The sequence below is a fragment of the Rhinichthys klamathensis genome, unplaced genomic scaffold (genome assembly GCF_029890125.1).
Source record: "Rhinichthys klamathensis goyatoka isolate OS25496 unplaced genomic scaffold, OSU_Roscu_1.1 h1tg000120l_1, whole genome shotgun sequence".
Classification (NCBI taxonomy): Eukaryota; Metazoa; Chordata; class Actinopteri; order Cypriniformes; family Leuciscidae; genus Rhinichthys; species Rhinichthys klamathensis.
Window position 1 is genome coordinate 374,926 of NW_026606657.1, and position 16,632 is coordinate 391,557.

The 16,632-nt window shown below is 37.8% G+C and overlaps 1 protein-coding gene across 1 annotated transcript; it reads left to right on the forward strand.

The window, feature by feature from the left end:
* Positions 1 to 9,420: 9,420 nt before the first annotated feature.
* Positions 9,421 to 16,307, forward strand: errfi1a (ERBB receptor feedback inhibitor 1a). Its single transcript, XM_056255321.1, has 4 exons — positions 9,421 to 9,583; positions 13,239 to 13,437; positions 13,621 to 13,703; positions 14,388 to 16,307. The coding sequence occupies exons 2-4, from the start codon at positions 13,289 to 13,291 to the stop codon at positions 15,515 to 15,517; spliced, it is 1,362 nt and encodes a 453-aa protein (XP_056111296.1). The 5' UTR covers positions 9,421 to 9,583; positions 13,239 to 13,288; the 3' UTR covers positions 15,518 to 16,307.
* The last annotated feature ends 325 nt before the right edge of the window (positions 16,308 to 16,632 follow it).

The following is a 16,632-nucleotide window of genomic DNA, read 5'->3' on the forward strand; positions in this document are numbered from 1 at the left end:
TGCATTAATGAAGCGTGATCTCGACTTCTAAAGACGACTGCAGGAAACACAGCAAAAACCTGGAATCTCCATCGCCCCCGTGCCAGGATGCTGGATGTTAACCGTTTCAACATAAACCTGTGGTTTGCAGATAAATGAAAGCAAAATCTCTCCAGTATTCTGACTCATGTTCTGACACATTGATGCTGTGTGGTGCTCACGTGGAAGACATGGGTTTGAATCTGGCAAGCAAAATGATTGTCCTGTGCTCTTCTCTCTTCTCTTCCGGAATATACAATTTATATACAGTATATATGATTTAAAATGTTGAGATCTATTGATGTAAGAAATAGGATGCATTAAATTGATCAAAAGTGACAGTAAAGACATTTATAAAGTTATTTTGAAATTTCGATTTCAAATAAATGCTGTTCTTTTGAACTTTCTGTTTGTCTGGGGAAAAAATGAATCACTGTTTGCTCAAAAATATGAAGCGGCAAAAACTTCAACATTTATAATAATCAGAAATGTTTCTTGAGCAGCAAATCATCATTTCTGAAGGATCATGTGACACTGCTGGAGTAATGATGCTGAAAATGCAGCTTTGATCACAGGAATAAATTACATTTTTAAATGTTTTCTCATAGAAAACAAGTATTTTAAATGGTAATAATATTTCACTGTTTTACTGTATTTTTTATCAAATTAATGCAGCCTTTTTGAACAAAAGATACTTCTTTTAAAATAGACTAGATTTGTTTGCCTCTGTGTTGCAAATTTCTTCATCTGCCATGATCGCTTAGAAAACAAGTTCCAAACACACACACACACACACACACACACACACACACACACTCTGGTTGTTATTTTTTTGTTGTATCTGTCACCTGTAACTAGTATTTGTTTGCATAATAAAAACAATAAAATAAAAAAAGTTATCAGAGTAATCATTTGTCTGTTCCAAAAATTCCAAAAGTATACATCTTGTGTTAATTTAATATGCTTTAAAACTAGCCACAATGTGTAAAATATATTTAAACCTGAATTAAAATATCTAAATATGTAACGATATGATTTAAGCAGTGAATCAATCGTCCAAAAACTCCTGCACTGTTGGATTTAATTTTTGCTTTTTGCCACCAAACACTGTTGTCGTGTAAATGAACAGCCAGAACACATTAAAAGTTTTCAGTTAACGGTGTCGTGTATGCGACCCCTAAGTTAATAACTAATGATCTTTGCAACGGAAGTGAATCAATCCAAACTAACTTTAGCTGGACAATAACTTTATTCTAGAGCTGCTGTAAAGCTGAAACAATCTCTGTTACTTTACTTTCCTATTATCACTGTAAAGCTGCTTTGAAACAATCTATATTGTTAAAAGCGCTATATAAATAAAGGTGACTTGACTTGACTTAGCAAGCACCACTAATTAAAAGCTTAATAGTGTTCCTTTGTTTTTATTTGGCCGTAAAACAGGAATAAAGGAGACTGACTTGTGTCGGGACATTCCTGATTAGACCGCAGTTGCTGGATTTTATAGTCTTCCTCTCTATGACTCTGTCTGATGTGGAGACATTTCCATCCTGCGAACCGTCTAAGAGAGACAGACAGAAGATGTGAGGAAACGTGGGAGGTGAGCCACATGATCCTGCCAGTGTGTCATTATCATAAGAACGTCTTTAAGTTTTTGATATTGTCAAGGGAGATTCACTAAAGATGCCCAGCATCCACCCTAGACGAGTTTTGCACCACTCAAATGTTCTTCAACCAATGTAAAACTATTTGTAAGTTGCAAATACGATGCGCTCTAACATTAGAAGCATGTCAAAGTGACAGAGCAAGAGCAAAGAGAGAACAAGAGTAAGATAAATGAGACGGCTCACACCTTTAAGTCCCTCTTTATGTCATAACACATGATGCTGCTGCCAGCAAGTCAGAAAGCAGTATTTTCTAAACCGACCAAACACACCCTGGCTTGAACAAGCACAGCTCCGCCCCTTTACTATTGATTCCTGACCTTTGCTTGAACGAGTGCAGCACTCGTCTTAAATGAAAAAACAAACAGACGGAACAAAACAAAACCCCCACGCTTTATCCCTGAGCTAGACATCAATGTGTCTTAAAGATCATTTCCAGGAAGCGACCCTATTAATTGCTTGTGAGAAAATGATTAATTTTCGCCGTGGGTGGAAGAAAAGGTTGAGTAAGGTTTCTGTAATCATTGTCGGTGCTGTAATATGAAAATGTAGAGCACTTGAGTGTGTGTGTGTCTGAGTTGTGCATAAGCATGTCTGCCAGGCTAACGTCCTTACAATATTGACTAAACAAATTTGAATCAGACCGCCTGGCGCTATCATCATCATCGTAATCAAACATTTGTTATAGTTTGACTGTGTAAACCAGGCCACATGTTAGAGGCAGAGCTTGTCCAACATGTAAAGTTTATGTATCCATTTATGCATAATCAATCAGATGTTTGCTCTCACTCAAATAAAACAAAGTTTTCCAGCTTCATAGTTAGTTCTAGCTTATGCTGCCATAGACAGTGTTAGGAAAAAGACTACATTGTTTTCATCTCTGGAGAAAATGTGTAAAACTCATTGACACTATAGTATATGCTAGACTGGTGTTTTTTGGTTGCCAGAGCCTTGCTAATAATTAGATCCTATTAGATCTCTTGCGATTTTTACCGCATATGGGAACTTATGTTTACCAATTAACATGTTTTTACCACAGCACTTTACAGTCTTTTACCATTAAAATGACAGTTATTTGTTTCAGTGTAAGGGTGTTTCTCGGTGGTTTCTAGGTGTTGTTTTGCCAGTAAACATCCAAAAGAGACTATTTGAAAATGTTTATTGCATTCTGGCTCAAGTCCCTCCTTCAGAGTAAGTATATGGGATTTATTTTGTCCGTTTTATCATCCACAAGATGAAAATCGTAAGATTACTTATCTCACCTCATCATGCCCACGTGATTTGAAGTAGCATGCGTGTGTAGCATAAACTTAACAATAAGTCTGTAGCACAACAAGTTTAATATAGGGTTACTGTAGGTGTTGTAGGTCCTGACTTTTTTGGTATAATAAACTCTAAAACAGCTTGCATGATCTTGCACGATCTCTCCTTATCTTCAGGTTGAACTTTGATCCTGTCTTTGGGAATGTGCAAAGTGAGATTACATCAACAGGTGCAGGCCTTAACCTGGTAACCTCATGAATGATGATTCACCCCTTTCCCTCATAATGGCACACCCTTTCCGTGAGGAATATCCCAGCATGTCACACATGAGGTTTGGTAAAGAGAGCCCATCTCCACCGGATTTAATCAACAGGTGTAACAATCTTCTGTACATACGGAGATGGTTTGAATTGCTCTTTTAAATCTCAAGAGAATTAGATTCTCTTTAAATCATTTATTTTGTTGTATGGTGTTTCATTTGGAGAAATAGACGCAAACAATTAGAGGAAAGAGTGATCTCAGATTGTTTCATGAGAAAAAAATGAGATCTCTGATTTAAGACTTGAAAAATCTGAGAAGACTTTGACACATGATCTCTTTTGAAACTCTAGATGGGACACTTGAGATAACGAAGGGTCTTTCAGAAGAAAAATGTTAGAAATGCTCTCCATTTCAGCTCATTGCTGGCAAGAAGATTTTTGAGAGATCTAATTTGAGATTTTTGTTTAATACGGGGAATTGAATCAGATTCAGATATCTGGAATAGAGTACAAACAGAAGCTTCTAGCTTCAAACCACATTTTAAAGTCAGCATGTCATCAAAATCGGATCTTTATTCACACGGTTCTAGTCTTTTTGTGAGTCTTTGTCATTGCATATTATTCCAAAGAAAACCACGATTGCGATCTTTCATCAGAATGTAATATTTTTCTCTATGATCCAATTCCAACTTCCTGGCATATTTTTCTAAATATTTTTTTTTCTCATTGAATATCTTGTTTCGCTCAGCAATCTGTTGCATTATGAGAGCAGAATTGTTGTCTTTAAGCTTAATCTTTTTCAGCTTTGTTAAAAATACATAATGTTACTTTTGGCCCTTTATAGCTGTTAAAAAAAAACTGCATGCATTTTGTGGAAGAACATTGTTTTAGTTGTGTTTCTGTTCTGTGTGACTGTGCGGATGAATATGACCCTTCACAAAAGATAACGCTTTACAATGAACTCAATACATATGGCCATTTATGGTTCAATAAAAAACCTTACTCACCTGTTGAGTAATAAAAATGCCATCTCTGCATCGCTTTTATAACATTTCAAATTAGAGATATGTACGATATATCGTTTCAGCATTGATATGGCGATGTGCTCATCAGTGATAGTCACATCGCAGGATGAGCGATATCAAGTATTGGGATCTTAGTTGATACGTGATCCATACGGACCAGGCCCCACGGTTCGAAATGAACGTGATTCGAGGGTTTAATTTTTTTTTAAACTTATTTATTTAATCAGGCACAATACACATTAATAATACATAATGTAAAATGCGCAAGATTTAGCCAACACTGGCTAATTTTCATCCGCTGTCCCTTGGCAGGTAAATGCAAAGTTTAACCATCATAGAGGTAAAGTTTATAATTTTTTTATCACTTTTTTTTAATCACATAATTTAGGTCCTGTAAGTTTAAACATTCATGCGATTTTAAACCATTTGAGTGCAAGAAGACGCAAAAAAGTAGTCAATTCTGACCCCACACACTGAATTCCTTTCTCTTTCGCTACTATTTGTGCTTGAACGGAAAACATGCACGCAAAATTATATCAAAATGCCGGTCTTGGAGAGTATCCTCGTAAACACAGCCGCTTATGGCTTACGTGACCATAAACAATTGAGAATTATATGCGAATCATTATATTGGATCTGTGCATTCATTCTTAAAGTAACAGCAGCCTTATATAGCCACTCATTTTAATCATGCAACAAAATACAAAGAGAAAATCATATAATCATATTTAATTTATAAAGTCATATTAAGACTATGCAATGTTATTTTACATTTGATTATTCAATTTCTGTACCTGAATACGGTTTCGAATTACCTGAAAAACATAAATCACTGTTTTTCTATATCATATATGTATTTATTTATGCTTGTAATTTATTTATTATTTTTTATGCAGATTCACTTCCAATCATTCTAGAATTATTAATTCTTTCCAAAATAGAGCTATTCATGTCATCTGGTGAAATTGTTTTCATATTGCAATATATTTAGCAGAAAAACTAAATATTGCAAAGTCATTTTTTTCCAATATTGTGCAGCCCTATTTCAAATCCCTCAGTTCTCAATCTCCAAAAAGTCGAGCCTATGTTGATTCTTGTTTTATTACGAGCTCTGTTCGGCGTTTGGAGATTTCGCTTCTCCATGTCAACCTTTCTCTTGTTGTGCCAACTAACCTCTGCCACTCTCACACCAGACACGCGTCAAAGCACTCTGAATAACTATTTACGGATTTGACGAGGAACGCATGTATGCAATTTCCCGCCAAAACCATTCAGCTCTAAAATATAAACACTTTTAATAGGCTTACCATAAGACAAAAACATGTTTTGGAAGAAACACCTTACTGTGATGTTATTGTTTAAACATTTCAAGCTGGTGTTCCTTCAAGCCTGGTTGAGTGACCCTTTCTGCTCCAAAGGTGCATAGCCTGACTTTATAAGGCACTTCCTATGTGTGCATATGATGACATCATATCAACAGTGGAGTGTGTGTTCGTGGTATGTGTGTGTGTATGAGAAGCGGGAATTGAGAGGGATCTGGCAACGGAGGAAAGTTCATGGCTGTGTTTCTATCAACACAAGGCAATCTGAGCTCAGATCAGTTCAGTTCTGTCTACACACCTGATTGCAAAGCGAGGTGCATCGAATGACACAGGAACAGTTGACTTTTATTCCTGTGACAATGCGTCCTGTAGGAAAGCAATTTCGGATGGACAAACTCTGATTAAGCTGGGTTAATGTATAGACAAAATGCAAATAATAGGCTACTTGAACAGCTTCTAATGCGTATGCATACATGCAATGCTGTTACACGAACATTTGCATTGAATGCACATGTGCACAGATTCACAATTAAATACAAACCATGCTGTTATGGACCCATATGTACTCCCACAAACCTAACAAGTGGACAGCCATCCATTCACGCATGCACGTCCACCGTTCTGTGAATCACCACTAGCACAATGTCAAAAATCGTCAGTTCATTCGCTCTCCTGCTGGCCACAACTGGTCCGCTGGAATGTGAGGAATGTTCTTGAAATTATAAGGGGATTAAAGCGAGTCGGCTCATCCACGGCCAAATATCGGATGATAAGCCTGTTGGGTTCGGGGGGCCAAGGCCAGACACGGAGATTTGCAACACTGTAACAAGCACATTTTGTTCCTGCTGCATTCCTGCCTCTCGGCTCTGTTTGTTTAGCACTTTGTGTTTTTTTTGTGTGGCATTGTGTTTGACCGTATGCAAGGCTTCACTCTCAGTATAAAAGTTAAAGTAGCCTTAGTGAGCTGCCAGATTTCATTTAACACTTTTAAAATAGTTGTTGTATTTAGTGGTGGGTTCATAAAGACTAAACCAATGCAGCTTGTTACATAAAAAAGTCATTAAAAAAACCATGAAAACATAAACCATGTTTGTCCTAATTTTAGCTTGTATTTAATGTATTCTAGGTTGCATGTTCTCTTATCTCAAGAAGTTTTCATGGTTTTTGAGGATGAGTGAATGTCACTCATCTTGTCCAAGTTGGCCTGTATATTTTAACTGAATGTGTACCAGGGTTATTATCGTTATCTAAAACATTTCTGTTAATTAAAATAAAGCTGAAAAAAACTTAAATAAATATAAGTTGAAAAACTTAAACTAAATGAAAATAAGAAACATTACCTTGGCAATAAACTGAAATAAGTTGAAGCACTTAAATTATTAAAACTATAACTAAGGGGCCATTTACACAACACTGTTTTCAACCAAAAATGGAAAGCTTTATGTGTTTTGGCTGCTCATTTACACGACAACAGTGTTTTAAGGGCCTGAAAAATGCAAACTTTTGAAAATGAGATTCAAAATGCACGTTTTTGAAAACGATACCGTTATTGTCTCTGCATGTGTAAACTAAAAGAAAGCGTGGATTTGTGAAAACGGTGACGTCATGCGCATGTGTGTTATGTGTTTAGTCAATAGGAGTGTAGGTTTTCTTTACAAAGTGACATCGCCAACTTCTGGCTTGTCTGCAGAATACAATTATTTTTTTCGTTTCGCGGATCCATGTGAACGGGATCGCTTTGACAACGTTGTCTTTTGTACGCAAAAAACGCAAAGGAAAAACCTTTCATCATTGACACATAAACGTACCCTAAAAAATTATAAATAAAATGACATGAGCACAATTAAATTATGCAAAATAATAAAATACTAATGAACTAAAATTAACATGAAAACTAAAATTATAAAAATGAAAGCTAAGTAATAAAACAAAAATAACACTAATTTGCACAGTAGTTTTTTTATTGGACACAGCTTTTGACATCAACAACAAAAGGTATGAGAACTGTTTTTCCAGGTTGATAAGCCTTTAACATTGTGTATCATCTTAACCAACCTGCATCTCGATTGAAGTCCGCTGTAAACATGCACAAACACTGGAATGAGATCTATTCATCTCACGTCCACATGGGCATCTGGATAAGACTGAATCAGATGTGTATTATATATGATATACAACGGCTGTTATCTACACCACAGACCATAATGAAGAGACATCACCAATATCCCTCTAGCCTGCAGACAATACGGGCTCCATCTCGACAGCAGGTAAATATAATGTAGCAGTAAAACATCGCAGTGTTTGTTGTATGTTCTTTCTTATCAGCAATGGAGCCAGCACCTTTATGTCTGTCTCAATGTCTGTGTGGATTCACTGGGGCCGTGATCCCTTATTTTCTTCATTCTGTGCATTAAATGCCTCTCTTTGCACGTCTCACTGAGGTTCTTTAGCCTTGTATGGTCTTGTCTGTCTGTTCAAATAAGTTTTCTTGACTCCAGGGACTCTGGACTGTCATGTCATGTTAGCAGTCTGTCTGGTTTTAGCTGTTTATTTGCTGTGATGTCTGCCTCAAAGCCACATTTTTTTTATACTTTATGGTTATATCATGTTTTCTAATATTTCTGATGCACAGGTTTGTTTAAACTATGGCTCTGAAACAAACCCTAAATAATCTATTTTCTGACTCAGTTATTGTGTTTTTAATAATAGAGAGGTAAAGTGGATTTCAATTTTAATAGGGCTTTACTTTGGGGAAAAACAAAGACATGTTTCTATTTAGGCAAAAACAGAACATTTGCTAAGGCTAATAGTCTAAACTCAAAAAAAAAAAAAAAGGTTTATCTTTTTGGAAATGCATTTTTGTTAACTGTTGTGGATGTGTGCTGTTATTTTTTTTAAGTGTGATTTTGAATATTTTGATGAGTTTATGTAGCATATTGTATTATTTACTGTTGAATATATCATGTATATGATGATATATATATACAGTATATATATATACTATATATACATACAGTCTTCAGTGTCACATGATCCTTCAGAAATCATTCTAAAATTTGCTCCTCAAGAAACATTTATTAAATGTTACAATTTTTTTCCAGGACTCTGATGAATAGAAAGTTCAAAATAACTGCTTTTATTCAAAATAGAAATATTTTCTAACAAAATAAGTCTTTACTATCACTTTCTTTTAATGAATTTAACACATCCTATGTGAATAAAAGTAGGCTATTAATTTCTTTCAAAAAAAGAAAGAAAAAAAAAGTTTTTTTTGTATATGATATATTTTGTTACAAAATATTTCTATTTTAAGTAAAATCTGTTCTTTTAAACTTTTTATTCATTAAAGAATCCTGAAAAAAAGTATAACAGGTTATAAAAAAATGTAAGCAGCACAACTGTTTCGAACTTTGATAATAAATCATCATATTAGAGTGATTTCTGAAGGATCATGTGACAATGAAGACTGGAGTAATGATGCTGGAAATTCAGCTTTGCATCACAGAAATAAATTATATTTTAAAGTATATTAAAATAGAAAAATATTATTTTAAATTGTAATAATATTTCACAATATTACTGTTTTTTGCCCCCTGCATTTTGATCAAATAAATTCAGGCTTGATGAGCACAAGAGACTTCTTTCAAAAACATTAAAAACAGTACTGTTTCAAAACTTTTGACTGGTACTCTCTCTCTCTATATATATAAGTTATAACCAATAGTCTAAAAATACAGAACAAGAAACACAGAAAGGGTAACAATAATGCAGAGACATTCACATATATAACACCATTGTGCGCACTGTGTCTTTAAATCCCGTCTGAAGGGGCGTGGCTTGCGCGTCCTCTGACTGCAGTGAGCATTTAAAGCACCGCGCACACTGAGACCCGTTTAACGAAGCTCTCGACCGCTGTAATGAAAGTCCTTGCGCATCCATAGAGATACAGTACAGCTTTCAAACGAACCGAACGGGATCATTACGGCATTATGAACATTTAACACCGGACACCTAGAATCTACCAGGAGAATAAGGTGAATTTTAATGTGTTTGCTACAGTGTTTGTGGTCTGTCTGTCTCGCTATGTGTGTGTGCGTGCGTATTGATGACGACAGTGACGTGTGTAACGATATTATCAGATTCTGTGACAGGACATCCGATAAAGAGTGTGTGTGTTCAATTAGGAGGGAAGCACAGGAACCGTTCTAAAACAATTTAATTTATTTATTAATTTATTCATTATTTCATTTATATTTTCATTTAATTTTTAGATTTTTAAGCGTTTGTTATTATAATAACAACAAAACGGATGATTATCAGCTGACAAAAATCCCATTGCAGTGTCATAACATGTGACGTTGAAATACATGTTGCTTCATCTCGTGGAACATCAGTCTTTTTTTCTGAAAGAGATGTGTGAGGTGTGTTTCGTCAGGTGTGATAGAGTTTAAGTGACTCATCCCGCCAGTTTGCGGAAGCGGACAGGTAGATCGGGTATGGTTGCCTGGAAACCGCGGCGGGGTGTGAACGCGCGAGACTGTCTCTCCTTCATACCTTCTTACAATGTCATATTGGTAGTTTGTCAGGAAGGATGCAGATATTTCGTAATTTGTGTCCATGTATGTACAATGACTTAACACTTTATTATTGGACCTCTTTTTTAAATATATTTTTTTTGTCAAAATAAGGGGACGGAATGGGTGTTTGTTCTGAATATGCACACATTACAGTAGATTTTGAAGTGCTGTGTGTTCATAAGCAGTATTTCAGGTATTTCCATCAGATCCATTGGATGCTAGTCTGTCAAGAACATGTCCACATTTCACTGCAAAATTAAGACATTATATTGCATGAAGGAAATGAAGCCTATTTCGAGAACCATACTATTTTTGTTAACACTTTACATTAGTGAATGTTATGGAAACGAACAATGAGCAAAGTATTTTTCATGTTAACAAATGGAACCTTACTGTAAAGTGTAATGTACTTTATTTTCATTCTGACATAATTTTCACAATAACAAGTCATCCAAATACAAAAATGTCTTGTTTTCTGTAAATTTATTTACTGTAATGCAAAAAAAAAGAATATTTATTGTATCATTGCTGTATATGTTGTATGTGGCCTGAATGCTGATTTAATTAAAAAATAATAATAAATGTGCTTAATTGTCATGAACATATGTCACAATCTTAGTAGAACTAAAATATGCTTTGTTGTAATTTTTGAGAGAACTGTGATGCATTTCTTGCACAATGCAACCAAATATCTCCATAATCTCAGATTTAAATGCAAAAGAGGGTAGAATTAGTAAATGTGTGTCTGTAAGTGTTTTGAAGGAGGTTTCATGGGGTTTACGCCACAGCGAACACATTTGGCACGCTTTGTTTACTTAACGTCTGTGCAACACACTGGCATTGTCTTCCCGAAAGCAATGAGAAATGTCTGTGCCGGACACTAGGAAGTCTGTCCGTCTTGCACCTGTTGTGAGAGGAAGCGCTTGTCCCGTGGGTTTCTTTATCACAGATCAGGTTGCATTGTGTGCTCATAGTGACCGTATCCAAGGTCCAAAGCTTTCAGGAGGCAAAACTGCTTGCATTTATGCACCGGATCAGGGACGGTCAACAGAAATGCACGTCCCCGTTGAACCAATTGACCCGGTTTAAGCACATACCCATTTATGAAGAGGCATTGCATTGCTTTCTTTGACTAGTCATAGATGTTATTCTGTGCATCATGTACAAATCTGTATTGGTTATTCTTGAAATCTGTAATATTAATTAAATCACCTGTTGCATATATCACACTCAGCTCTGCAGAAATGTATTGCCTTGTAAAACAGCCCTGCAATAAATTGTTCTATAAAAATGCTAATTGCTCTGTAATAGGTTACATGAGTTGTTTTATCTCAGGAAGACTGTCGTAATGTTGGTGATTTGATAGCTTGTGAGCGTGATATGTGTTTGTAAGCTAAAACCAGGATGAACCTTGCCTCCAGGTCCATCACTCTTCAAGTTCTCAAGGGTGTAAAGCTGGTTTCTCAAAGAGTGAAAAGTGTTTTATTGGATTCTACTCTAGAAGCAACTGCTGTAGACCATCTCTAGTGTTACACTAAATAGTAATAGTAGATGCAATTTCCTTTAAACATAAGATGTGTTCCCAAGGCAGGAAATTTGAGACTCATTTGCATATATACTTTGATATTAGACTTCCTCTGTGAGAATAGCATTTGCACAAGACTCTCAGAATGTCGTTGTGCTTGCAGACAAAATTACAGTGCAATATTTCATCGAACACAGAAAACTGATAAATTGTACACAACAGTATTTTTTGAGCATGAGTCTTGAAGTGAGATGTGGGCTGTTTTGTATATGTGTGACATTGTGTGAGAGCATTCAGTTTGGCACTATCCTCAAGGCTTTGGGGGGCATACATGTCGTTTAGTGCTGTCAGACTGAACGCTTGTCATTCCACTGGCTGTGAAGCTCAGCAGAATGTTGCTCAATGTTCTTCTCTGAAAGAGCGCGACTGGAGTCCCGTGCACATGGCTGACTGCTTTACAAAGCGAGGGGAAGCGAGGAGGAGGTGCGTTGATGGTGTGCTGATTGCCCTGGGCTCCATAAACAACTAGACAAAATGTCTGTTTTTCCACAACAACAACAGCAAAACCATTGCAATGATCTCAATTAGGTTTGAATGTTCGGTATTAGTTTAGGGTCCAATTCTCATTGCTTATTACCATGCATATTACTAGGATATTGGATGGTTATTAGTACTTACAAAGCACATATTAATGCTTTTTTCTGCATGACCATATTCGACATCCCCTAATCCGTCCCAATACCTTAACTTAACAACCACCTTAATACTTCCAATTATTATAAGCAGTAATTAGGAGTTTGAGGCAAAGGTTGTAGTTAATAGTGAGATCTCACTGGAAAATTTCACTGCTCAAAGGTTGCTCTCTCATAGCTTAGGAGACTGAATGGAGCTCTTGGCTGTATTTATAAAAAAAAAAAAAAGTATCTTCCTGTAGCTAAATCAGTAGAGCAAGGCACTAGCAACACTAAGGTCATGGGTTCGATTCCCAGGGAAAGCAAGAACTGACAAAAAATGTGTACCTTGAATGCAATACAAGTCGGTTTGGATAAAAGCGTCTGCCAGATGCATCCTTGCAATTGTAAATCTTGGACGTTTCTATTAAAATGAATTAACAGAAATGAAAATAGACACAAAAAGACACTAGCTGATGTACAGTAAGAGTAGAGAGTTGGGCTATATAATGGAAGTGGATCAGTTTGATTTAGAAATGTTTAAGTACATATTGAGATCTTTTGAGTTTAAAACCATTGTGTCTCCTCTTGAGTTTCAGAAGAGACCTCAGCGTGAGAGATTAGTAGGGAATTTTTCCTCTGAAAGTCTTAATTTGATCTCCATTTAAGCTCATTGCAGTATAGGAGAAAACAAAATGAGATGTTGGAAAGATCTCCTTTGAGTTTTGTCCTATTTCAATCATAAGCTCTTAAGTGTAAGAGCTCTTGTGAAACTCTAGATAAGATGCATTACAATTTAGGTCCTTTTCTCTTTAAGAAAGATGATCTGAGAAGCAGGAGACTACATTTAATCGTATTCCTGTGTAGGAGGTATTCCAGAGATTCATGCTCTTGTCCTCTCATGGCTGTGTTTCAGGTACAGGCCAGCAGCTGCCAGCTTGGCGGGAGGAACATTTCCTGGCCTGAATGCGAACCGACTGCAGCTGGAGCATGTCCACTGCAGGCTTGACTGCCCAGGAGATCTGTTTACCCGCGCAAAGCCTTTTCCTGCGGGGCAGCCATTGGCATAGCATGGCCGGAGCTAAGCCCTCTTGGAAATACCATGATCTACACAAGTGAGTGCACATTTTTCACATGTTTTCAGAGTTGAAAATGTATTCATTTTATAAGACCTTGGACATGCACTGCATGACTGAACAGAAAAAAAAGAAATGGTCTGCAAAATGTTTTTTTCATGATGCTAATGAACCTTGGATTTGTGCATCAATCTGACTAGCTTTCCTGTTCTTAATTTGCAGCTTATGCTTCACCATTGATTCTTCTAGGGATTTTAACCATCAATCCCAGCAACAGGTGCTGCCATCATTTTCAGGAGCGGAAAGTAAGTAACATAAGTCTCATCATTATTAAAAGTTCACTCAAAAATTACTCCCCCCTTAAACTTTTATGGTGTATTTTTTCCAACATTTTTTTTTAATACATAAAAAGACAATTGATAACAACCATGTCTGTCAGGCTCCAAGAAGAACAGAAGACTAATTTAGTGAAATATAGTGTGTGTGATACTTTTATGCTGCTTTTGTTGCAATTTTTTGTCCTTTTTGGAGATGGACAGAAGTGAACGGTCTGTGTATAGGTAGAGCTGCACTAGTGTCCCTCAAAATTATTCTCTTGTATTTTTTAGTATATTAGTTTGCAACGATTTGAAGTAAACAATGATTGTATTTAAATGTTTTGGTGAACTATTCCTTAAACTTGTGAACTAGGGTGTGCTAGCAACACCAAGGTCACGGGCTTGATTCCCAGGGAATGCACAAACTGATAATATTTCTTGAAATGCTCTTTGGATAAAAGTGCCTGCCCGATCTAAAATAACTTAATGTAATACTGTTGGAGAAAATCATCAGCTTTAAGGGGAAGTGTAATTTTTGTTCCACTTGCGGCTACATCTTTAACACCGTTGACAGTGGGGTTATTTGTATAGTTTGCATAAAAGAACAATTGATTAATTTCAGTCTTAAAACCTGCTGTATTCTCATTCTCTGCCATCTTTCCATTCAAACAGAACAGCGGACTCCTCTTCAATCACCAAACAGCCCAGGAGGCCAGCCCTTGCCCCCCAAAAAGCCCAGACCTTCCCAGCTCACCTTGCACACAGACCTTTCTACGTCTAGCCCTGCCAAAAACGACCAAGTGGTTCCCTGCTTTCAACGTCTAACCGTATCTGACCGCATCAGTCCTCCCCAGACGCCCAGCCGAGTCACCAAACCCCTTCCCCCAATTCCCGGTTCAGCTGAGCTTTCACCGGATCAGGCTGTGGACAGTGAAGTAGAGTTCTTCAACGGAGATGACAATCGCTGCCTGGTTTCCGAACCTTGCTCCAAACACTCTCCTTTCCGGTATGGAATGCCTAGTAGGAGGAGTTTCAGGGGCTGTGGACAGATTAACTACGCCTACTTTGAAGGTCCAACATCCCAGCAGAAGCAACCGCAACAGCCACAGCAACAGAAGTTGAGGCAGGAGCGGGAAACCCAGCAGAGGGAACAGGAGCTCCGCGACCACCACCAGCAACAGCAGCAGAACTGTCTCAGACAGCAGGAACGTACGCAAAGAAAGCTGCGACGATCCCATTCTGGCCCTGCCGGCTGCTTCAACAAACCCACCTCCTTCCGGCTATCCAGTCACCACTGGAATACACAAGGCCTGGAAAAACCAGAAGTTCCTCCGAGAGTTCCTATTCCCCCACGACCTATCAAAACGGGAGACTACCGGCGCTGGTCAGCCGAAGTCTCATCGGGAGCCAACAGTGACGATGACCGACCTCCCAAAGTTCCCCCTAGAGAACCTTTTTCCGCCAGTAGTTCCCGCACCCCGAGCCCAAAGAGCCTCCCAATGTACCTCAACGGGATCATGCCCCCTACGCAGAGCTTTGCCCCAGATCCCAAATACGTCAGTCGCGGTCTGCAACGACAGAATAGTGAAGGCTCCCCATGCATTCTGCCCGTCATGGAGAATGGCAGGAAAGCCAGCAACACGCACTACTTCCTTTTGCCACAACGCCCACCATACCTGGACAAACATGAGAAGTATTTAACGGACAGCACAGCGAGTCGAGGCACGGATGCCTCCGATTCGAGTTCGGACTGGGACTGTCAAAGCAAAAAGAAAATGACGCACCAAATAGACTTGGTATGAAATAAAGCGAGCTATCACTTGGGACACGTTTGTCCGAAGACTTTTGTTGCTGCTTTGTCGCAGTTTTGCTGTAGTGCTCGTGAAATCGAGCGAGTTACGTATGAATTGCAGTTACTGGGATTTCTCTTGTTTTGCTCTCAACCTGGAAACCGTTCTAACAGTTCTCTTAGAGCGAGCTCGGAAATTATGATTTTTATTTCATTGTTATGTGAAATGTAAGTGTTGAAATGATGACATGGTGCAGTTGTTGGGTATTAGCTGGTCTGGTACCTCCATACTTCAGTGTTGTAAATTTTCGTAGTCTCATTTTATATTGCATTGATGATAATCTTTATGTCTTGGAACGTTCATCTGATCATGGGGACATAGGGTCAGTAACGCTTCCGTACGTTTATGTCGTCTACCATATATGAAGTATAAAAACAGCCTGGCTTTTTTTGCAGCCGGCATTTTAAGTGAAGGTTATTCCATCTTTTTGCATTGCATACTGCATGCATGCATGCATGATATCTGACACATGCACACTATTTCGCAGCTCTTCTGTTATATTTCTCTCAGCCTTTGTCAGGACACTCTTTTGTGCGCTTTTATGTGGCCTGTCTGTAAAACTTGTAGTCTTGAGTGTGTGTGTTACATTGGAACAGGCTAAGTATTGCTTTTCTGTTCTGAGTTGAGTGTGTGAGTGATACGAGAGCTGAATGTGTTACATTTGCCCAATTTTGGCACTGCTTTTATAAGCTGCTTAAAACGGCAGCTGAAATGTTGCCCTCTGAACGAACGGAGTATTTCCGATCCCTGGCTTCTTGCTAAGGTGTAGTGTGTTCTTTTGTTGCACAAAAAGCAATACTTATAAAACCTGTGAATGTGTTTATCTCATCTTTTAAAGTGCTGTCTCCACGTGAAGCTGTGAGCCATTGTCTGGAATAGGATTTTCTCGAGTACTACCTCCCATTATAATTCTTGTTCTTAAATACCCAACTACGGATTACAAAGACTCAACGAATACGATCTCCCTTGACGCATGCAAGTCCGTACGAGGAAACAATTGCCCCTGATCTGTGTCTCTTTATGTTTTGCCCATTCCCTACAGTCAGTCATTAACACTTCCTCAATGA